Genomic DNA, 24440 nt, shown 5'->3' with positions numbered 1-24440 from the left:
TTAAAATCCTTGTGATTGACATTCTGATCCTGTTGATTCAACATGTGTGCGAATGCACGCAACCATTATTTATTCCCTGAAAATTATCCTTCCGGCTCAGACGTCATTTTAAACGTGAGCTGGTTCTCAACCAATCCAATTGCCGTCGATTGTACCCCTAAGGCTATTCAACTTATCCATCCCTAATCAGAACATTGCTTCTGATCCCTTGATTTGAAAATCATAATTCCTTTGCATTTGAGCTCTGGATTAGCCAGTTGTTTCTATAATCCAATGCCTTTGCATTGTTACTTCCTCTGGTTGTGTGTCGATGCTCACATCAGCTCCGTTATGGACCGGCAGATCCTTTAATGGATTTTATCCGACAGCATCCTTCATATTCAATAACCTTGTGAGCCTTCCCTCAGATACATAATGCCTTTGGTAAATTGTATCCTCTGCTTTCTCAACCTTGCTCTGCTTTCGAGCTGGTGATATTTACTCTTGAAGCTCGTGGTATATGTTTCTAAGATGCCCCGATGGGTTGAACCTATACCTTCTCTAAAACCGTGTGAACCCGAAAGTTTTCACGAGTCATACTCTACTGTTGTTATGTCAGATAAAATTTCAACACAACTTTGTTGAAGGCGAGAAGTGAATGAAAGGTTATGCATTAGAGAAGTGGGAGTCGACGTTGAACTTTGTGTTCATGCCCATGGACACGATGTAGATCCTATCATGGAAGCTTCTTGTAATAATAACTATTTCCTTGATAAGTATCATCTGGTATCTATGAATTGACCCTTTGGAACCGTGGATCTGACCATGATTGTTCTCCTTTGATTCTATTTCTCGGACAAGTTAAAGTACTTGTCTCCTACAGATCAGTACGCCTGCCCAACCTCTATTTTGTTATACCTTCGAGTATTACCCCCTGGTATCTCGAGGATATCAACCCATTGCACTTCATATTATGAATTTCTGATGAAGTAGTACCTTTCCCCATCATAATCACTCCACGGGTTTTGGGTTGTCGTCAATCGAGAATGCCGATTAGTGAATCGAATCTGCACTACAATTCAGTACCTTCTAGTACTTTGTTGTTGAGGAGTTTAATACTCCATCACGTCATTCCTAGCCTAATTTGCTACCTGGTCCTTATTCCCGGAGCACAACTTTCGATGAGGAGCTAAACTTATGTCGATCTTCCTCGTCATACCATTTTGCCTTGAATAGCAAGCTTGATTTCGAGTTTGTGTCGTACCCTTGGTTCCAATAACTTTTCGCTTCACCATTCCTTTGACTTGATGTCATTGCCGATTGATTACATCTTCAAGAAACCTCTCGACAAGTGTGTCGTGATCATCGCCAACATTTTAACTTCTTCCGAGATATCAATTGAATTCATGATGAGAAATTCCATGCTTGCCCTCGATGATTTGTGATGTCATCGACCACTTTATTGCCTTCCCTCGGACACAAACTTCTATTTGTCCTTGGGAAGGACATACCCCAGAAATATGTGTTTAAACACATTTTTCTTTCCATTGTTCTGACTAAATCTGATAGACACTTTTCCCTTTCCATTGGTTTGTTTAAACCCTTATTGTGATCCATATGATATAGCAGTAATAATTCCCTGCTGGTGCAACCATCTCGGTGTACAACTCTGTCAGTAAGGCCCTGTTACTAATGTTGATGACATTCCGGTAGCCACCGATGGACGAGGACCTTGCCTAATGGTCTGCCTCGTTCCACGAGCAGGAAAATGGTTCTCTTCGTCCCTCGCCCTTGGTACCGATGTTGTTACCGGCATAACTGACAGGCCTTTCTTACGTGATCGTGCAAGACGTCAGCGCCCTTCCTACTTTTAACCCACATGGTGGGCCCATAACCCACAGTTCCACAGGATCAAAACCTGACTCTCCTGTACACCCCTGTTTCTAAATGTTATTCCTCACGCTTGGCTCCGTATGTAATTCACGAGCCACCTTCCGAGAGATCATCAATTTTGGTATCAGACACAACACTTATTCCCGTTGCTTTGAACCCCTTTTCATGCCCTGTTTCAGGCATCGAACGATTGCCTGCCCTCTCGAAACTTCCCATAATACCTCCTCGCTTTGCTCTCGATAATGTCTTAAGTTTCAATTCGAGAGTTACTTTCCGCCACCTTCCCTAATGTTATCTACCAGATAAGCAATATTGTAGCGGTCCGTTCTTCCGAAGTTACCCCTTGTCCTTCGTACGTACGATGGAGTTCCCCAAGAAAGGATGCCGACTTCATCATGATGACCTTAAGCAGAGAAATGATGACATCAACATAATGGATCAACCTCTTCGAGAAGAGTAACCAAGACCGAGAAGATTCGTTAGAATTTTGTAACCAAATCCCTTCCCCCTCACTTCCCCTCTTAAATCTCGGGACGAGATTTCTTGTAGTGGAGGAGAATTGTGACGCTCGGGTAATTAAGCTCCAGTAAACCTATGCTAATGATGCCACATCACCTCGGTTACTGTTGATAAACTCGCATTAGTTTAAAACGAATCAAATTTAAATTTTAATTAAAGGAAAACAAAAAAAGTTTTCAAACATTAAAACTAAAATAGTCTAAATGTGACAAATAATTCATAAGTAATAATGGTGGAGATACCAACATTTATTATAATATTTAAATTCACTAAAATAACCAAAACTGAGGGCAAAACAATTAATTTAATGCCTTTTATAAAGTTATAATAATATAACTAAATTAGTAGTGTGCCAAAATAATTGTGGCAGTGGCCTAATTAGCAATACTGATTTAGGTGCTAACTTGGTATTTTATAAAACTAAAATAAAAGAAACTTTAAATGAAAACAATAAAGAAATAAAAGAAAAACAGAAAAGGAAAAGGAAAACAAGAGAGAACAAACAAAAAAAGGAATAGAGGAACCCCCTGTGCACCTAAGCCCACTGCCTATTGTGTCAGGCCCAGCCCACACCCTCACTCCCACTCGTCCCCTACCTAGCTACAGGAGCGGGCAGGGGCAACCGTGGCGCCATCTCCATGGCTGGCGCCACATGTCGAGCATCCGTGCCCCTCCTAGCCCTACAAGATACCCCCCTTCTCTCCTGCTATGAACCCTAGCACCCACCACTTCTTCCCTCTCGCGCCGCCTGCCTCTCCTGGTCGACGCCCGACAATAGCCGTCGTCGAATCTTCGTCGTCACCGCGTCCAGCAGCCACCCAGCGCCGCTCGGAGATGTCCAGGACATCGCCTGCGTCTTCCACGTCGTCCCTGAGGAGCAGATCAAGTCAGGGAACCGCCAAGCCGCCGGAATCATCCATCCCCTTCGTCGGACGCCGCCGCTACCTCGCCGCCGTCGTCTCGGTCTACCAGGCCTCCCCCGAGCCCACGCTAGCACCACTACAGGCTCGCGGTGAGCCTCCACTTCCTTCCCCCCTCTCTGTTTCATCCCGTTCGCGTCGTAGTAGCCCCGCCGCCGTTGCCGTCGGTCGTCTCCGCGACCATGACCGCGTCCAGACGCGCGTCGCCCTTCCTCCCGACCGCGCGTCCGCACCCCGGTCACGCCCTACACGCGCCCTGCTCCTCTCACCCGTGCCTGCGCTCGTTTCCTCGACAACTGCCGCTTGTGTAGTTAGGATCAGCGCATCGTGCTCGCCCGTTTGATGCTCGCGGCCGACCGTTTGGTCGCCGGAACAGCGGGTTCCGCGCGTCGCCGCCATTCTGTTGGGCGATGCTGTAGACCACCGGCGCGCACCCTCGTGCCTGTAGCCATGCTTCCGCCCGCGCTCACCACATCGTAGCGGCGCCTCTCCCCGTGCGCAGCTCGCGCCCATCCATGACTCTGCGCGCCCGCTGCGCCCCTTAGCCGCCCGCTGCCTTGCCCCCTGCTGCTACTGTGCTGCCCGGCTGCGCTAGGGCCACGCCCCCCGCTCGCCTCCTACTGCCGCTGCGTTGCTGCAGTCTGCTCTGGTCGCCGCCGGAGCCGTGGTCGCGCTCACCCCGTGCCACTGCTCGCGCCGCGGCCACCCACGCCTCGCGTCCGTCCCACCCTGCTCCCAGCATGCGCGGCCGTGTGCATGCCGCTTGCTTCGCTGCAGCTTTGCTGCTCCCGCAGCCACTGTCTGCTGCTATGCATTCAGTTACTGTAGCAGTAGCTAGCTTTTGTATTTCTACAATGACTAGCCGTCTAAACTTCCACTAAACAGCGATAAAATAGGTCCTAACATGGGTAAAAATTATATGAATGGAAAGTAGACGTAACAAGCCTCATTTTGTTCCATTGGACCTACTTCAGATAATGCATGGATTAAATCCTACAAAAATCACAAAATGCTATCTTGTGTTAAAAGGAATAGAGTTACTCCCTAGCATTGTGTGTGTGCGCTGTGTGCGCGTGGGCTGTGCCACAGCCGTGTGTGGCCGGCCTAGTTTAATTAGGTCTAAACTAATTTAGTTTAGATTAGTTGGTTAATTAATTAGTCTAAGCCTATTACATGTGGACCCCGCATTTATTTAAGCTAGTTTTAGTTATTTGTTTAGGTATAGCTTATGACATGTGGGCCACCATCTCCCCTTTTGACCAGTCAAATTGACTTAGACAATTCGATTAAATAAATGCAGAAATTTCAGAAAATTGAATAAACTTTGAAAATCCATAGAAAATAATCCGCAACTCGGATCGAAATAATTTATATATGAAAGATGATCAGAAAAATTAGAAGAATCCGACTATGCCACTCACTTACCTACCACACACCTCCAGCAAGATGAACATGGAACTTTTCCCTCCGTTTCATCTGACCGATAATTTCCTGGAGCTGGAAAATACCTCCGAATATTTTCCCGCTCCGACCGACATATGCAGTACCGCGTTAGGTCACACCTAGCACCACGTGTTGCCTTGTTATGCTTTGATTGCTCTATTATTTATTGTGTTCCCCCTCCGTTACTTCTTTCCGGTAGACCTCGACTACATCGACGACGACCCCTCCTTGCCAGAGAAACCAGACAAGCCCCCCCTGATCACCAGATATCGCCTATTCTTCTCTATACTGCTTGCATTAGAGTAGTGTAGCATGTTACTGCTTTCCGTTAATCCTATCCTGATGCATAGCCTGTCCTTGCTACTACTGTTGTTACCTTTACCTGCAATCCTACATGCTTAGTATAGGATGCTAGTATGCCATCTGTTGCCCTACATTCTTGTCCGTCTGCGTTGCTATACTATCAGGCCGTGATCACTCGAGAGGTGATCACGGGTATATACTTATATACTTTACATGATACCTGTGGTGACTAAAATCGGGTCGGCTCGTAGGAGTACCCGCGAGTGGATCTTGTGGCGGAGCGACAGGGCAGGTTGAGACCACCTAGGAGAGAGGTGGGCCTGGCCCTGGTCGGTGTCCGCGGTTACATCAATTAACACGCTTAACGAGATCTTGGTATTTGATCTGAGTCTGGCCATTTGGTCTATACGCACTAACCAACTACGCAGGAACAGTTATGGGCACTCGACGTCGTGGTATCAGCCGAAGCCTTCGTGACGTCAGCGACTGAGCGGCGTGCGCCGGTTTGGACTGGAATGCCTGCTAGGCTAGGTCTCCTTCCGGCCGCCCACGCAACGTGCAGGTGTGCAATGGGCGATGGGCCCAGACCCCTGCGCGCTTAGGATTAGACCGGCGTGCTGACCTCTCTGTTGTGCCTAGGTAGGGCTGCGACGTGTTGATCTTCCGAGGCCGGGCATGACCCAGGAAAGTGTGTCCGGCCAAATGGGATCAAGCGTGTTGGGTTATGTGGTGCACCCCTGCAGGGAAGTTTATCTATTCGAATAGCCGTGTCCCTCAGTAAAAGGACGACCCGGAGTTGTACCTTGACCTTATGACAACTAGAACCGGATACTTAATAAAACACACCCTTCCAAGTGCCAGATACAACCCGGTGATCGCTCTCTAACAGGGCGCCGAGGAGGGGATCGCCGGGTAGGATTATGCTATGCGATGCTACTTGGTGAACTTACCATCTATTCTCTCCTACATGCTGCAAGATGGAGGTGTCCAGAAGCGTAGTCTTCGACAGGATTAGCTATCCCCCTCTTATTCTGGCATTCTGCAGTTTAGTCCACCGATATGGCCCTTTACACATATACCCATGCATATGTAGTGTAGCTCCTTGCTTGCGAGTACTTTGGATGAGTACTCACGGTTGCTTTTCTCCCTCTTCCCCCCCTTTCCTTTCTACCTGGTTGTCGCAACCAGATGCTGGAGCCCAGGAGCCAGACGCCACCGTCGACGATGACTCCTACTACACCGGAGGTGCCTACTACTACGTGGAGACCGCCGACGACCAGGAGTAGTTTAGGAGGATCCCAGGCAGGAGGCCTGTGCCTCTTTCGATCTGTATCCCAGTTTGTGTTAGCCTTCTTAAGGCAAACTTGTTTAACTTATGTCTGTACTCAGATATTGTTGCTTCCGCTGACTCTTATGTTTTTGAGCTTATGTATTCGAGCCCTCGAGGCCCCTGGCTTGTAATATAAAGCTTGTATTATTTTCAATTTGTGTCTAGAGTTGTGTTGTGATATCTTCCCGTGAGTCCTTGATCTTGATCGTACACATTTGCGTGTATGATTAGTGTACGATTGAATCGAGGGCGTCACAACCCACCTGGGTGCGCCAGGACCCCCAGGCGCGCCCTGGTGGGTTGTGGTCCCCACGTGGACCCCCTCACTTATCTCTTTAGCCCACATCATCACTTACCTCCAGAAAAAAATCCCCATTGCTCTCTCTCCCGTGTTCTTGAGCTCAACCCGCGGATTTCGATCTCTTTGGTCGAAGCTCCGTTTCCCAAACTGTTTCGGGGGATTATTGCTTGGTATGTGACTCCACCATTTGTCCAATTAGTTTTTGTTTTAGTGGTTTATACTTTGAGTAATTAGCTGCTCTTGGTGCTGCTGTAGATGTGCTTGCATGTTGAATTCTTAGTGTTCTAAGTAGTTTGAATGCTTGCTATGGCTTCTATGCATCCCTATGAGTAGTTCTATCAATCTTGTAAAGTTTTGTTGACAAATTTTTGTCACCCCAAAAATTTTATTTTCAGAAAATTGTACGCGGATATGAATATCTTCAGAAAGTTTGGTTCTAAGAAGAACTCCAAGAGTGTCATTGGGGAGTCCCCTGACAACGATCTCCACCCTCGGAGGTTGGCGGAAGCCGTGCGAATGGACGCACACCCCGTTCCTGGAAGAGGCTGGAATTTTTGAGGAGTTTATGCAATATATTGCCAATGCCGGCCTCACCGACTTCATCGCAGATGAGTGTGACCAGCACCAAATCCTCACAAATATCTTTGTTCAGAGCTTTACTTTCTTGCCTAGAAATAATCCTCCTGAAGTGAGCTTTGATTTATATGCTGAAAACCATCAGATACCACTTACTGAATTTTGTGACATATGCATGATCCCGTCTAATGGGAGCTTGGCTGAGCCTAGGCCGGCTGGGTTTGAGGATTTTTATCGCACTCTAACAGTGGGGGATGAGAGAGGAGCGTCAGCCACTACTACCGTCGGCTTACATTTTCCCGCTGTTCGTTACTTTGCACTTTTTATTACTAAATGCTTGCTTGCTAGGGAGAAGGTGGGTGCACTTAGTTCACCAGACCTTGCTGTTTTACGCCGTGTAGTAGAGGGCGACAACATGCATAGCTTGGGAGCTATTGTGGCTCGTCGCCTGCATCTTAATAAATCCCAGGGTAAAATACATGGTGGGATTTTGCCACTCGTTTGGCAACTCATTTCGAGGTTGCGATACCCCCTCATGATTATCCTCTGCTAAGGTTTACCTAGACCGAGCAGCCATGGATCACCATCACTTTCTTGCACATGATCGTCCTGACTTTGCCATTCCTTACAACCTTGTCTATAGTGTTAAAACTCATGATGTTATTCCATTGCCTGCGCCTGCTTTGTTTGATTCTGCTGCCAGGGGCGGATACCGGATTATGCCTGCAAACATCATCGCCTACTGGAACGCTCACGCTACTGCAGAGGCTGCGGAGGAGCCTCAGCACTGGGATGAGTGGATGCCCGCTCCTCAGCACCCCTACTACCCTCCAGGCTACTGATCGACTACCAAGTTAGGCCAAAAGCCTAAGCTTGGGAGAGTACGTGTTCTCACCGACATTACATTCATGTTCACATATCATTCTACTTGTCGGTGTTCACACTTTTTCATTGTATCATCCATGCTTAGATTTATTTTCTTGCTTTCTTCTTGTGTGTTTGAAAAACCTTAGAAAAACCAAAAAAAATAGTTGTAGTTAATTTACTTTCTATGCATGCTTAGTAGTAATATTAAAAAGAAAACCCAAAAAGATTTCCTTGTTCTTCTTTTGCTTGTTGGGAGCTTTCCCGTGTAAATAGTTTTTCTTGTTTTTGCTTTTCTCTTTTGTTTGCTTCATTCAAGAAAACCAAAAACTCCAAAAATATTTCAGTGTGTTTCTCTGAATTTCTTTTCCTTTTATTCGAGTTGTACCGAAGAGAAGACCACGATGAAAATGTTGAGTGGCTCTCATATGAATAAATGTTGAACTAATAAAGAGCACATTTTACCTTGTCTTCTGCTGTTGAATAAAATGTCTTGCAGATTCCAGCTTAGTCCATGACACTCTTGCACTATTATTATTTTCATATCATTCGGTCATGCAAGTGAAAGGCAATAATGACGACATTCGATGAACTGGCCGTGGCAGAGAGAAACTGGTATGAACTCGACTTGTTCTGTTTGTGTAAATATGTTTAACCTAATATCCATGATTCAACCCATTATGATTAAACATGTTTGCAATGACAATTAGAGATTATAGTTTCTCATGCCATGCATAAGTAGCTGGGAGTGGATAATGATTTATCTTGGATTTCAACATTGCGTTAAAATGATTGTGATGTAGTATGATGATACGGTATCCTCCTCTGAATGTTCGAGTGGCTTGACTTGGTACATGTTCATGCATGTAGTTGAATCAAAACCAACATCGCCTCTATGATATTTATGTTCATGGTGTTCATATCCTACTCATGCTAGTGTCCAATGTTACTTATGCATAATGCATGGTTATGATCGTTGTTGCTCTCTAGCTGGCCGCTTCTCAATCTTAATTGCTAGCCTTCGCCTGTACTAAGTGGGAATTCTACTTGTACATCAAAAATCTTGAACCCAAAGTTATTCCAGATGAGTCCACCATACCTACCTATATACGGTATTATCCTGCCGTCCTAAGTAAATTTGCATGTGCCACCTCTAAAAACTTCTAAAAAATTATCCTTTTTGTGTGCCTGGATCGTTCATGGAACGACAGGAGGTGGTCGATATCTTCCGTGCTAAGCAGGTTATTCTTAGGTCGAGTGTTTATTCACTCGCCATCGCACGAGAAAATGGGCGGTAATAGGGATTCCCAGTCCCGAACCCCAAAATGCAAATAATTAAACAAAACTCCCCCGGGACTAATGTTGGTATGGACGGTACCCGTTGTTTCGGACAAGCTGTTGAGTGTGATTGATGGTGGAGGGGGAGTAAACCTTTACTTTTATCACTTGGGAACCGCCACTAGCGTGCTTAGCATGGAAAATGTTGATAACTGATGTTCGTGAAGTGAATAAGAAGGGTGCATGTCTCAAAATATCATTTACCTCTGTTTTTAAAATTGAGCTCTGGCACCTCTGCAAATCACTGCTTCCCTCTGCGAAAGGACTATCTATTTACTTTTATGTTGTGTCATCACCTTCTAAAAACAAGCGCCAGAAACTGAGTAGAGCACAACTGTCATGATTTATGCATTGTGTGTACCTAATGTTGGGTGCATCATGACTGGATCTTTTCTACCATGAATTACAATGTTTAGTCACTGCTTGAACTTTGGAGGTGCTCTGCATTTATGTTTTGCGGTCTCAGAAAGGGCTAGCGAGATACCACTATTGTCATATTATATCATGGTTGTTTTGACAACGTGTTGCCGTTTGAGATATCTTATTATTGCTCGCTAGCTGATTATGTCATTGATATGAATCATTATTATATTTAAGAGTTATTGTTGACATGGTTAGTTATAATGTTGGCTGAAAACATGGGTGATGTTTAAGCTTATTTATGCAAATAAGAGCAAAAGAGTTCGTAAAAGTTTTTCTTTCTCACTTTCAGTTTATCAACTGAATTGCTTGATGACAAGCAAATGTTTAAGCTTGGGGGAGTTGATACGTCTCCAATGTATCTACTTTTTGTCATGCTTTTCCTCTTGTTTTGGACTCTAATTTTCATGATTTGAATGAACCTAACCCCGGACTGACGCTGTTTTTAACAGAACTACCATGGTGTTGTTTTTGTGCAGAAATAAAAGTTTTCGGAATGAAACGAAACTTTGCGAGGATTTTTTATATAATAAAAGAGAATTTCTGGAGCCAAGATCCACCGGAGAGGGGCCCTTGGGTGCGCACAACCCACCAGGGCGCGCCCCCCTCTCCTGGCGCGCCCAGGTGGGTTGTACCCACCTGGTGGCCCCGCAGACCTCAACCCTGACACTATAAATTCCTATTTTCGGAGAAAAAAATCAAGGAGAAAGAATTATCGCGATCCACGAGACGGAGCCGCCGCCAAGCCCTATTCTTCCTCGGGAGGGCAGATCTGGAGTCCGTTCGGGGCTCCGGAAAAGGTGATCTTCGTTCTTCGTCATCACCAACCCTTCTCCATCGCCTATTCCATGATGCTCCCCACCAGGAGTGAGTAATTTCTTCGTAGGCTCGCTGGTCGGTGAGGAGTTGGATGAGATCATCATGTAATCGAGTTAGTTTTGTTAGGGCTTGATCCCTAGTATCCACTATGTTCATAGATTGATGTTGCTATGAATTTGCTATGCTTAATGCTTGTCACTTTGGGCCCGGGTGCCATTATTTCAGATCTGAACCGTTTATGAATTCATCAATATATCCATATTTTAGATCCGATCTTGCAAGTTATAGTCACCTATACGTTTTATGATCCGACAACCCCGGAGTGACAACAACCGGGCCCATTCTCGGTGATGACCGTAGTTTGAGGAGTTCATGTATTCACTATGTGTTAATGCTTTGTTCTTGTTCTCTATTAAAAGGAGGGCTTAATATCCCTTAGCTTTCAATATGGACCCCGCTGCCACGGGAGGGTAGGACAAAAGATGTCATGCTAGTTTTTTTAATAAAGCACGTATGACTATTTATGAAATACATGCCTACATTATATCGATGAACTGGAGCTAGTGCCGTATCGCCCTAGGTTATAACTGTCACATGATGAATATCATCCAACAAGTCACCGATCCAATGACTACGAATTTATCTTATATTTTTCTGTTGCATTACTACTTCTATCATCACTGTTACACTTGCTACAAAATTACTGCTATCACTGTTACTGTTACTATTGTTGCTGTCACCACTATCAAAACTATCATATTACTTTGCTACTGATTACTTGCTGCAGATAATTAATCTCAAGGTGTGGTTGAATTGACAACTCAGCTGCTAATACCTTTAAATATTCGTTGGCTCCCCTTGTGTCGAATCTATAAATTGGGTTAAATACTTTACCCTCGAAAACTATTGCGACTCCCTATACTTGTGGGTTATCACCCACCGGTTTCGTCGACGCGTCTCTTCCTGGGCATGTGTGTTTGATGTCCCGGTCTCTCTACGGGCTCAAGCAAGCACCCCGCGCCTAGTACCAGCGTATCGTCGGGTTCCTTCAAACACTGGGCTTCAGCGTTACTCGCTTGGATGCCTCGTTGTTTGTCTATCACCGCGGCGACACGACTGCATATTTGCTCCTCTACGTCGACGACATCATCCTGACGGCCTCCTCCGCAGCTCTTCTTCGGCAGATTATTCTCCGGCTGCGTGATGAGTTTGCCATCAAGGACCTGGGCGCTCTACATTATTTTCTTGGCATTGAGGTTGTTTGGCGACCCGACAGCTTCTTCCTTCATCAGCAGAAGTATGCGCACGAGCTACTTGAGCGTGCCGGCATGCTTAACTGTCACCCTGTCGCTACTCCTGTTGACACGAAGGCCAAGGTTTCTGCTCTCGAGGGCTCTCCCGCGTCGGATGCTCCGTTCTATCAGTCCATTGTTGGTGCTCTTCAGTACCTGACTCTCACCCTGCCGGATCTACAGTATGCTGTTCAGCAGGTGTGTCTCCACATGCACGCCCCTCGTGACTCCCATTGGACCCTCGTGAAGCGGATTCTCCGCATCCGCGGCACGATGGCTCTTGGGCTCACTCTCACAATGTCCACTTCTCTGGAGATGGTGGCCTACTCCGACGTGGATTGGGCTGGCTGCCCTGACACCCGTCGCTCCACCTCTGGCTACTGCGTCTACCTCGGTCCTTCACTCGTCTCGTGGTCGTCCAAGCGACAACCCACCGTTTCGTGCTCTAGCGCGGAGGCTGGTACCGAGCAGTGGCTAACGCCGTCGCCAAGTGCACCTGGCTACGACAACTACTTCAGGAGTTGCATCATGATGTGTCCCAGGCTACGGTTGTCTACTGTGACAACGTCTCTGCGGTGTATCTTTCCGCCAACCCCGTTCATCATCGCCGGACTAAGCACATTGAGCTGGACATTCACTTTGTACGTGAGCAGATGGCCCTTGGACGAATTCGGCTTCTCCATGTTCCGACCGCACAACAGTTCGTCGATGTGATGACTAAGGGACTGCCGACTTCCACCTTTGTGGAGTCTCGTTCCAGTCTCTGCGTCTCCGGCGCCGCTTCGAGTGCGGGAGAGTATTGAATATATTGTGTCTCGGGCCCACCTCCTAATTCATCTGTATAATTAAGGTTACGGTCTCCCTCTGTACATCATATATATACATGACTGATGCACCGATCAATGCAATTGTGTTGCACGGCCCAAACCTCATCTTCTACGGAACACTCGAACAAATGAAACTTCATTTGAACACTCCAATCTCATGCTTGAAAATACAAGTTTCAAGAACAAAAATAACCAGATGCTAGCTAGTACGTAGTAAGTGTTTTTAACCACCGGCCTAGTGCTAGGAAGGCATCGCCCGCCGGCCGCCGGCGTACGGCGAACCCATGGCTGCGACCCTTGTCTTCCGCTTCTGCAGAAACCGCTGCAACGACCGCTTCATCGACAGCCCCGCGGCGGCCGCTTGGCTGGTGACCGGCGCAGCAGCCCCTGCTCCCTGACGAAGCGAACGTGAAGCCAGCAATGGAGCCCAACGTTGCGGCGCCGGCTGGCTTGGATTCTCATGAGCTCCGTACTGTGCCACTGCAGTGCCGCCGCCGCCGCCGCCGCTGTCCTGCTGCTCGGTCAGAATTTGTTGGCTCGCCATGGTTATGATTTCCCTTGCCTGCGATTAACCAATCAACAAATGAACTTTGTCACACCCACGTCTGCGCACACATTTCAAACAAAAATATGACTAGAAAATTTCAAACGAAATATTTGTGCATAATCATTTTGAGTTTTGGTGCAATCGAGCACGTGTTTAATTCTGGTTGTCTATTTTGTATGGAGGCTCGTCCCTTTTCTGACTAATTGCTTAATTAAGTCAGACTAAGAGATGCTGTCAAAAAAACAAGTCTGACTAAGAGATGATCGCGTCTGGGGAGGAGTTGAACGTGCTTGTCAATTGCACATCTACTACTCCACCAAGACTAAATGTGGCTGCGTCTTAGTTTTGCCTGTCTCCTGGATGCGGTACAGCACGTCTCGAAATAAGCACAAGAATTTTGACCCAGACTTAAGTCATTAAATATTACTACTATTCTGAAATTTCAACCGTACCGGATTTTTGTCAAACTCATCGACGTGCTGAAATAAACACGTGCATAATGCATGTAATGTTAGTACCATGTTTTTTTCCTCACAAAGGACTTTGATCTATTATACTCCCTCCGTCCCATAATATAAAACGTTTTTGCAAGCTAACATAGCTTGGAAAAACGTCTTATATTGTGAGACAGAGGGAGTAATAATTAATCAGAAATGATGTGGTGGTAGCCACCCAGCCCGCCCAAGTTTGATCTCTGGAATTGATTTGGGTGTCTCACCTGGGTTATTTTCATCTTCTAGGTTCTCACACGTCTACAGGCTCCCAAGACGTGTCATGCGTGCATAGCAGTATAGATTGTGAGAATCACAACCCAAAGACCGGCTTAAAAGAAGAAGCGCTCCCTTGTTAATTTGCTATTGGTTCTATTTAGGCTGCACGGTGTCTCAGTTGACTCCGGTTGTATTTCTTGGCATCGTTTACATTAAACTGCAAAAACAACTCGTGGTGGAGGATCCATTCGATCCATCATACTCCTACATTGTTTTGCCTTTTAATCACTTGCAAGATTGAGCTAAGCACATGCATGATCGTCAGTGATGACCAACCTAGTCTAGACGAGCATGATTAACTACTTAGGGTTGAACTGCGTAAACATACAAAATACATGGAGGGATGGAGCAAATTAAAATGGTGCTAAGGATCGGGGCAGTTAGCTTACCTGGAGCTCGGTGACGTCGACGGCGACCACCCGGCCATTGTAGAATATGGTCATGCTCCTCCTCGCCGTGCTGCTGCTCCCGGTCCGAAGCCGTAGGCTCAGTTCGACCTCCGCTCCCCCGTCGTCGACGCTTCCCCCATCTCGCCACCACTCCGGCGCGCTCCTACTCGCCGCCGCCATTAATGTGTATATTCAAGTAGTACCAGGTCTATCGATCTTTCCTCCTCAACTAGCCGGCCCGGTACTTGGAAGAAGGAAGGATATGCGTGAGAGTTAGACGAGACCAGATATCGGCCTGGGGTTTGGCCCGTCAATATATACATACACACACACCTCTCAATCTCTCTTTGCCCCGCTTGTTTATGAAACGTTGTGTGCGCACGACGGCAAACGGGGCGGTTCGGTCTCTTCTTTTCTTTTGCCCCGCAGCGCACGTGAAGAATGCGTGCGAGGGAGGGGAGAAGCGGCGCCGGCTGTCCTGTGTACTACTCCTGTACTCTGTTTTCTTTACTTTTCTTTCACGGGAACCTTCTCCGCTTGGTTTTCTTGCCATCCTTTTCCCTTTCCGTTCGTTCATTTTGCCTTAGCTAGCTGGCTTAATTTGTGTGCGCATGATTTGTGCAAACCACGCACTACTACTAATGAAAACGAGATCGATCATTGCTTTGACATGTTTGTTCCGGTTCTTTTCCACCTCTTGTCGGCACGTGCTCTTTTCCCTTTGCGTCCAGGAGTTCAGTGGGCCCACGTGCCACCAGATTTACACTCTTCTATTCAGCCGTTTGACTATTTTTCCCTGAGGAATTCAATTAACTAAATCTATAATACCTAAATAGTTCATCCTACTAAAAGCATCTTCAGCCGCGCCCCCCTCCCAGGCGTTTTTCTAACGCCGGCGGAAGAAAATCGGCCCAGTCGCGTCCCATGAGTCCGTTTTTCGTCGGGTTGAGCCAAAATAACAGCCGGCGCACCCGAGCCGAATCCGGCGCGCTGAGGCGCCTGGGGGCGCCGGCACAAGCGAAAAGGGGCGTGGGGCCGCTCCGTCGGCGAGTTGAGAGCCTTTTCCCGCCGTTTCTTCCCGCTTTCCCCCCGGCTTCCCTCTCATTCTCTCCATTCCTCCCGCCAATCTCCCTCCTCCTCCCCTCCCAGCCGGCCGCCATGCCGCCGAAGAAGTACGTGCTCCCCCGCCGCCGCGAAGGCTGCGACCGCCGCCGTCGCCCAGCCGAAGCAGAGGAAGCCGAGGCGCGGTGGTCGGCGTTAATGACGAGCAGCGCCGTCAAGCTCGACCTACTCCGGACCAACGTCGCCGCGAAGAAGAGGAACACCGACCCGGCTTTTCCTGCTAGGCGGGACGGACATGCTCCAGAGCAACGACGAGCAGGTCAAGGCGTGGTACTTGGCGGAGCGCGGCCTCATCCTAAACCAGCTGCCGTCGACGGCGCCGCCAACTCCCACGCCCACGCCAATGACGCCGCCAAGCCCGAGCGATGATGCCTCCACGACGCCCAGTAGCACAGAAGCCGCGCCGACGCCGCCCAACACAGAAGAAGCTTCGACACCGCCAAGCCCGCGCACGCCGACTCCGCCGACGCCGCCGTGTGATGCGTTGCACACGCGTCCTTTCTTTTTTGTATGCCGAACTTTTCATTCGATCGCCGAACTGTGACGAGGTGATGATCGCCGAACTGGGCTGCTGAGATCGCCGGACTTGTGGCTTTTTTTGTGAGCAGGAATGACCAAGTTTGAATTTGTCGCGGCTTAGGGGGCAGCGCCTGGGGGCGTGGCTAGGAGCTAGGTCGCCCCCAGGGGCCAATCTAGCGCCGGTTCGTCCCCAGACCGCTCTTTTTCAACACCCTGGGGTCGGACGGCTGGAGATGCTCTAACCTATTTCTCTTAACATGCAGGCTATCCACATCAGCTATACTGCCCCGTCAGCGTTTTGGTAGAGACTTACAAGCGGGACCAACCACTATACAAAACAAACACGTCGGCTTCAGTTACTACTTGTAGGACCAACCAGAGAAGTTGCCGACGGACGTAATCCAGCCCAGCCCATCGCCCCAGCTTTCCTCCCTCCCAACGTAATCCAGCCAAGCCCATCCTCCCGCTTTCCTTTGTTTTTTTGTCGACGAATACGCCACCGCTTTCCTCCCTCCCAGCTTTCCCCTCTGTCCACTCCGGCGTGCCGCCCAGCAGGATCCCGTCCAAGGTCCAACAGGCAAGACCGGCGGGCCGGCTCCCCCCTACGCACGCCACACCCTGCGTCGCCGCCCCGCCTAGGATCCGTTGGTCGCCCCCCTCGCCGATCCCTCCCTGTCTGCCGCGCCTCACTCCCACGCCGGCATCCATCCTTCCTCCCGCCGCACAGCACTCAAGCCATGGCGGCCACCTCGTTCCCTCCTCGCCCCTTCACCCTCCTTCTCCATACTCGCGCTGCCTGCCACGACTACTTCCAAGGGATCAGCGCCCGGTGGTGTCGGGGTTGGGGATCGGTGTCGGCCTAGGAGGAGTTCGGCCACCTCGATCCAGAGGCCATGTCATCGGTGGCGCATCAGGTGGATAGGTTGCAATGTCGGCAGCGGCCTGAGTTGAGTACAGCTGAATCTGTCCAAGAAGGCCATATGGAGGCTTCCTTTCCAATTGCTCCCGACTACGGCGCGATATCCGTCGACTTGAAGGTACTGTACTCTGTTCTTAACAAAAGTATTTCCTTTCTCTACAATCCTATATATATTCTTATGAAAAAGGCCATAGCAAGCTTACACAGCCTACTGCTGCATCCTCTCTGCAGCCCATTGCTTCCACCGGCCCACTCGGTGTATCTTCCCCTGTCATGATGTATAGCAAACAACCAGTAGACTAACTGATGTTTACTCAAAAGAAAAAGTAGACTAACTGATGTCTGACGCTCCCTCTCCTAATAATGTTCCAGACGGCGCTCCACTTCCTCTCCCCACCATCTACACAAGAAACGGATCGATTGCCCTTTGAAGTTTGCTCGGCTCACCTCATTTCATTCCCATTGGTCTTCCATCTCAGTCCTAAATATGTTTTGGTCTTCTTTGCATTCCAAGATTCACCTTATTATTTTGGTCACTTTTTCCATTTGCCATCTTACTCTTCCTGTTTTTTCATCGTCTTTGATTTTGCATCAACATGTCATTATGTGGCTACAGTCTACGGGCAAGAGATTCAAATTGGTACGCATGAAGCTCAACATTTGGGGCATAATATGTGTAACCCTGTTGTATTTTTCGCCTCTCCTATTTTATTTGACTACTTGCTTGCAAAGGTTAGGATATATTTTTTATCATCATTCTCATTCCCGAGCCTTTGCTTTCAGAGAGAGCAGAAACCCAACAGTTCAAAATCTGGAACCCTTGGTTATAACAAACACCAGCTCCATACATTACAAGAAACTGGAGAAATACATACCAGTGTCCGAAGCCAAACGATGAACAGCGCCCCCTTGAGTAACATACAGGAGGATGAGCGGCAGGTGGACAAAATAGGCTCTGATGAAACAACGTGTCACATCATCAGTTAGAAAGTAATTCAGGTGTCCCAAAATTCTTTCACAAAACTCACGGTATTTCTACACTGTAAAACTATATGTGCAGCAGCTGCATATGATAACATCTTGCGCTACAATAGCTTGACAATTTAAATCCCCAATCATTCTCATATTTGTCTGTGCAATTGTTTGCCTTTGATGAATTGGAAGCAGATTTCGGTCAAAAATAAATCTGGGTAATCTTTATGATCCATCATCTACTCAGTATGTCTCCTAATCTTTGCTGCAATCAGTGATAGTAACAAGTTCATTCGTTCATGTAGAAGTCTCATGTTTTGCAATTTTGGAACAAAAGGAGTTCAATAAGTATTTCTTATGGATATTAGTTATCTACTTAGCACCATATGAATAATTTCCAGTGTCTCTTCTTGATAGGTATGATATATGCTATATTCATACTCTTCTTTTCCGTTGTAAAGGCTTAAAATATGGCACATATATTGTACTGCGGTCCTATATCCTTTACCTTGATGTTCCTGTGAGGGAGGTAAATACAGATCCCAAATTCATGGTTTCTCTTAATTCCCAATTTCTTGATCCCTTTCATTTACTGAGTCTGCAAATCATTTTGATTATTTATTTTGAACCAATATCCATCCTAGAGAGGGCAAGCGTGGCGCAGTGGTGAAGTCCTCCCACTTGTGCCAAGAGGTCCTGGGTTCGAACCAGCCTCTCTGCATTGCACTTTGCAGGGGCAAGACAGCTTCTACGCACTGGGTCTGCCCTTTATCCATCCTAGATTAGGATCAAACCCCCGGGAATACGCTGCGCGGCACAGATCCGCATGGTCGTCTGACGGGAGAAATTTCAGGAGCATCTGAGCCCGTCCGTCCTCAGAAAAGAATATTTGTGATCTATACTTCAGTTATTGCTACATGTGACATGTCCTCTCTGCAGATTCTTTTTTAATGTCTATCAATAAGTTTTTGTTGAAAATTGGAACAGTTGAGTGTTCTTGCTGAAGTAATAAGTGTATATAATGTTGTCATCTGACATTATTATTTACGAACGCTAAATTTATTGGCACACTACCAACTATCTTATACCTACAGTCTTATTCCTATTAATATATGCTTATTCTTCTTACATTCATGTACCATGGCCATCTCTATTTTGTTCTAGCTACCCTATAACCTATATCTCCTTCACAGTAGCATATACATGTGATGCTCAAACTGCCGGAAAAAAGATTGAAGCGTGCATACAGAGTTGCCAACCATGGCGTATTTTTTGCTATGTACAAGCTGTCTTTCAGGAAAGTATTTTTTTAATGGTTCTGATCATCTGTTGTAGATATACCTATATGCAAAGATCTGGAGCTATATCTATCCGTGCAACAAATTATGCATAGTAATTTGATTTGTAAATAAGGAATCTGGTTATCCATTCATTTTACTTAAATTTCGGCATCCTGTTTTTTTGCAAGTGTTTGTAGTAGATTCAACATCTCATCACTAGAAGAGAAGCTAATTTGCTTCTGGGCATGCTTCTATCTTCTTACAATATATCAAGTTTACATAAATTGTTTCTGTTATTTATATAAATGTATATTCAAAGTATGCCAGAATATCCTCATTGCCTCATGTCGTGTTGTAAGTGTGTTTGTGTGCCAAAGAAGTTGTGGTCCTCAAAGTTAATTATTGTCCATAACCATACATCTAATTACTGTTGGAATACTGTAATTACACTTTGCAGATCGAATATCTTATTATAGTTGTTTCATTGGTTTGTAAGCTTCCTGTAATTTCATTAAGTATGACAGGAACTTCTTATATATTTTACAACGTTGGTTTATGTGAGCTAAAAAACATCCCACCCCAGTGATAAAACTAATTTCCTTTCTATCCCTTCATTTGTCCTCCAGAATGCACATCATGAATTTTTTAAGTTTTACACAATAAAATCCCGCAGCAACGTGCGGGGCATTTATCTAGTTATTATAGCACATCACTTAGCTTAAAATCACAGCACCAAACTTTTTTTTTCAAAACATGAGGCAAAAGCTTTGCCAGTTTCATTAATTAAGAAGAAGGTTGCTGCCTAGTTAATTACGGAAAACAAACGAACCCCGATACAGAGCCCACCCAAACAATGCCACAAACCACACCCACTGTCAGCGACGGCTCGACGAACATCACATCACATCAGCACGCGAGCCAAATTCACACAAATCAACGGTAACCTGTTCCATCGAGTTAGTCATCATCCCACCACATTGCCGAAGAGAAGAAGCCGTGACTGCTACTAGAGTAGCAGACTCGGAATGCTCCCGCAGCTGTGAAGATGCATGCACTCCATAGGACATGTGCCCAACCCAATGCAACTCACGGCACTCCGACCACCAACATCAAGAGCATCACTGCTCACGCATCAGGAGGTCAACACACTTGAACTGCTCGAACTCTCGGGGCCTCCGCCCCTATTTTCATCTGTGATCCACCAGCAGCACCTTCCACTCTTGCCCTCGCCTGCAGACGAAGCCCCTGACCGCATCCTGCCCTGAGTCATGAGGCCACCGGATCCAGCCCCCGACGCACAGACCAATAACCCCACGACCACTGACGACGCCCCGGCTTTGCCCGACGACGCTCTTTCATCGGTGGTGAGGGGAGAGGAGGAGACAGGGGAGAGGCCTTGTCCGGCTGGTCTTGGGTGCCCTGGTGTGACCTCGCTGGAGCAACACGAGGGCGTGAGGGGAGGGGTATTTCTTTATCAATATGAGAAGAATACCGAAATTCTTAATTTTTCCAAAATTGTCTCATTGAAATAATAAAAAAAATGAGAATGTGCCTACTTGGTCAAATTCAAAAGGTTATAACTTCGTTACCTAGTTATTACCTAAATAAAGATATTTAGCCCAAGCGGCGGAGATGACGGAGCATGCCGTCATCGTAGAGTCCATTTAGGATGAGGCGTATGTCGAGACCAGCAAGCGGTTCAACCGGTAAGAACGGGCAGTGACCAACTCGCTTTTCGCCGAACTGGAGGCGGAGGCAGACGCAGAGGAGCCACAGGAGCCGCAGTTGCGGCTGACGCGTATATCCTGGGCCAGGCACGGATATCGTGGGCATCTCGGATGAGGAGTAGGGCAGTGTAGATTTAGTTGATCTGCTTAGTACGTATGTTTTCTTTTTTGCATGTTGTGTATGGATTTAAGGTTTCAAGTTTGAGGTATTCAGACACACAGAACGAAATTTAAGGAGTGCCCGATCACTGTAGTGGACGCATCTGACCGCATCCGTGAACGTTTGTTGGTGTCCATGGCTCTGGATGCTCTAACGAGCACTCAAAAAAAAAAGCTCTGAAGAGAAAGAGAAGAGCCATGCGTGATGGACACAGACACATGGATGCAGGAACCGATGAGTTGATCTCGGCCGATATTTACCTTAATATTATATTTTCTTCATCCTAAAATAAGTGTCTCAACTTTGTACTAATTTTAACTTTGTAATAAGGTTGAGACAATTATTTTGAGATGGAGGGAGTATAAAATAAAAAGTTAGTTTATTATATATGTTAAGCTTCTTAACCAGCATGCATAATGCATAATTACAACACGAGCAAATTCCTTTTTGAAGTAGAGTCGAGCACATAATAGTTGTATATATGTAACAAATCTTGCCTTTTCTGTTCTTTTTCAGAAGGTGCAAATATAACATGGCGTGACGACTTGGCTAGCTGAAACAAAGGTAGGCAGGCCGTATCTCAAATTTGGGGTTGCGTATCCGCCGCACATTGTTCGCACTTGTGGAATCTTTTCGCGCACATGCGAAATAAGAGGATGTCTGATTAGCAACGTGTCAACGTGTGACGTGCTTAAGTACGTAGCGGCATCGTCGGAGTCCATCATCATCTTGATCAAAATTAGCAACACTATTCACGAGGTGAAATTATGTGACACAAAATTGATATGGTTGGAATCTCATGGTAGTATCACTTTTGTACGATATATTGGTCTCGCTACCGACAAGTTTTGTCATTTCAAATGTCTGACCTCTCACCTTTCAGAACGGATACCATCAAATTTAGTTTTTTTTTTTGCATGCACTCTTCCGACGAAGGGAAAAGTGGCACGATCCATGGTATATACTCTCTCCGCCTCAAAATAAATGTCTTAACACTTAACACTTATTTTGGAACAGAGAGAGTATGGCTAAAAGGTGCCACACACCAAACTAAAGTTTCTTTTTGATGTAACCAATGCTTTTTCAATGTCATGCACGTTTATCATTTCTATTGGTTTCACTTGCAAGAAATGAAATCCACTGCAAGGGAGATTTTCGGCGGCCGTTTGGCAGATGAGATTTTAACTGCGATGAGACCTAATCTGGGCCCGAGGGGTTTAGATCGAGATCCACTGCGGATGTGCCTCGTCTCGACAACGGCAAGAGGAGATCCCCTGGGTAATCTTCGCGGCGCGAGGACGTCCGGGTCTCTTGGCCCGGGCATGGTGGTGGTGGCTGCCTTCTCCACCGAAGGCGGTTGGCCAGGCTGGTAGTGACGGATCTTGGATCTCACTATTAGCACCGGCGGCGAGTTGGGGAGACATAGTCGCCGGTGAAAACCGAGCCGACTCCGGTCATGGCGGGCGATGGCAGCGGCTACGTCGTTACCTTGATGAAGGCATCGTCAAGCAACTATCGTCAACCTGCTCGTGCCGCTCCAGGAGAAATCCTAAGATCACCGGATCGGACGATGGCAGCGTTGCGGTGTCGTGTTCCCTATTGGGGGCATCGTTTGTGGAGCGGCGCTGGATGGAAGAGGCGTGAGGTGGTGTGGCGTGCCTTCTCTCGCGTCGACGACGGCGGGTCTTGGCGGCATGGAGCAGCGGGGTCTCGCCGGTGGGCGTGTGATGATGGACGAGCGCAGGATGGTGGCGTTGTCTAGCGTCGAGGTGGCGTCGACGGCTGCTAGACCGGGCAAGGTAGATGCAGCAGTACATCACTGAAGATGGATTTGTGGCAGGTGGCTGCATCGGCCTCATACCCGGCAGGCGTCCTGGTTGAGAAGTGCGCCGGACTGATGGGTGCCCCATACCCGGCAGGCGTTCTATTTGGGACCTCATGTCTTACATGTTAGGTTTGGCTGCGAGGTTTGTTTGGTATTATGCCCAGACTATCAGCATCCTACATCAACTGGATAGGAGTAGCGACAGATGTTGCCTAGACGGTGGCTTTAATCTTACTGTTGTATGACTTATAAGGTCTTGTGTGAATAATTAATAAAATGGCTGCATGCATCGTCCAAATGCAGAGGTCGGGGTTCTCCTCCTTTCCTAAAAAAAACTTGCAAGAAATGAAATTGCACCCAATCAACATTAAGCACTGTACCTACATCTCAAGTACCTCATGAATTCCTATGATTTCTCCCTGTTGGCGTTTCCACCAGCACCATGGCCGTCCCTCCAAACGCACCACCTCCCCTAATGCTCACTCCATTATCTTTGTAATCCTGATGGTTTGAGTTTTCTGTCATGTCATTGATTGTCGTCGTGCCACTTCTTCCAATGTCCGTTCTTAGTTTCTAATGGAGGAAGCAGCAGGAGGAACGGATCTCAAGATCACACTTTAGAGCTTTGTCCCTCTAGCTCCCGCTCAGGTACCTCGGATGGTCTAAGAATCTTACATTCTTCAGCCAAAGCCTGGAGTTTAAAACTTTTTGGAGTTTACTGAATATTAAATGAGAGGGAATAAATGACTTCCCCAAATTCCTCATTTGGTTTTAGTTGCAGTTGAGAGTTTATTTGAATTTTTAAATATTCAAATAATTCCCAATTTAAAAGAAGACAATGAAAGAAGATACTATGACTTCTTCAATTTAAATTTAATTAGGACATGTTTTGAATAATTGTTTGGAGTTCATAAAACTATTTTGGACATTTAATAAACCCTAAGAATTAATTTAGGAAATTGTTATTATGGAAAATTGTTTTATAAAATTTAAGAAAATCTATTTGCCCGGAGTAGAAAGTTCAAAGAATTCCATATGAGTACAGGTAATTTAATGAAAATGTTATGGTATTTTTAAAAATACCTCTAGATTTGTTTAGGGCCACAAAACCTTCGCTGCGTTTAAAAAAAATGCCAGGCAGACTGAGTGAACCAACTCTTTACCCACTCCCGTGAGCACAACATAGCAGTAGCAACACGCAGCCCAACAGCAGGGCGCCCAAGTGTTCTCTTTCCTTTTCTTTTTCACCCACGGGCCTTGTCTCTTTGGCCCAGTGCGTGGCAATTCTTCTCACGTGCACACGTACAACGCTCGCGGGTTGATTGGCTCACTTATGGAGATAGTAACACGAAATATTTCCAGCAAAGGGCTTCGATGAGGAGGAGG

At 46.7% G+C, this 24440-nt stretch overlaps 2 protein-coding genes across 3 annotated transcripts; one reads left to right on the top strand and one right to left on the bottom strand.

Annotated features, from left to right (window-relative positions):
• Positions 1-12938: 12938 nt before the first annotated feature.
• LOC123052851 (protein TIFY 5) lies at positions 12939-14831 on the bottom strand. Its single transcript, XM_044476204.1, has 2 exons — positions 14531-14831; positions 12939-13386 (listed from the first exon to the last, which is right to left on the bottom strand). Exons 1-2 carry the CDS (start codon positions 14708-14710, stop codon positions 13066-13068), a joined length of 501 nt encoding a protein of 166 aa, XP_044332139.1. The 5' UTR covers positions 14711-14831; the 3' UTR covers positions 12939-13065.
• Positions 14832-16584: 1753 nt separating this feature from the next.
• Positions 16585-20051, top strand: LOC123052850 (uncharacterized). 2 transcript variants are annotated; one of them, XM_044476203.1, is made up of 4 exons: positions 16585-17208; positions 17322-17368; positions 17463-17730; positions 17874-20051. In XM_044476203.1, exons 1-4 carry the CDS (start codon positions 17065-17067, stop codon positions 18075-18077), a joined length of 663 nt encoding a protein of 220 aa, XP_044332138.1. In that variant the 5' UTR covers positions 16585-17064; the 3' UTR covers positions 18078-20051. The 2 variants fall into 2 exon arrangements, 1 of the variants encoding a protein (XP_044332138.1); XR_006425134.1 differs by lacking the exons at positions 17322-17368; positions 17874-20051 and having other exon boundaries at positions 17463-17846.
• Positions 20052-24440: the final 4389 nt, after the last annotated feature.

Source organism: Triticum aestivum, chromosome 2D (assembly GCF_018294505.1).
Source record: "Triticum aestivum cultivar Chinese Spring chromosome 2D, IWGSC CS RefSeq v2.1, whole genome shotgun sequence".
NCBI classification, from domain to species: Eukaryota; Viridiplantae; Streptophyta; class Magnoliopsida; order Poales; family Poaceae; genus Triticum; species Triticum aestivum.
Note: the sequence above shows the minus strand (reverse complement) of the source record. Positions and strands in the feature narration are given on the sequence as shown.

What these genes read in the sequence shown, in the direction of transcription:
- LOC123052851 (XM_044476204.1), bottom strand. Translation starts at nt 14,710, where the DNA reads ATGGCGGCGGCGAGTAGGAGCGCGCCGGAGTGGTGGCGAGATGGGGGA. An exon ending in TCGACGTCACCGAGCTCCAG is followed by an intron (nt 13,387 to 14,530) that starts GTAAGCTAACTG and finishes GGTTAATCGCAG; the next exon opens with GCAAGGGAAATCATAACCAT.
- LOC123052850 (XM_044476203.1), top strand. Translation starts at nt 17,065, where the DNA reads ATGTCATCGGTGGCGCATCAGGTGGATAGGTTGCAATGTCGGCAGCGG. An exon ending in CGATATCCGTCGACTTGAAG is followed by an intron (nt 17,209 to 17,321) that starts GTACTGTACTCT and finishes TCCTCTCTGCAG; the next exon opens with CCCATTGCTTCCACCGGCCC. An exon ending in GTATCTTCCCCTGTCATGAT is followed by an intron (nt 17,369 to 17,462) that starts GTATAGCAAACA and finishes ATAATGTTCCAG; the next exon opens with ACGGCGCTCCACTTCCTCTC.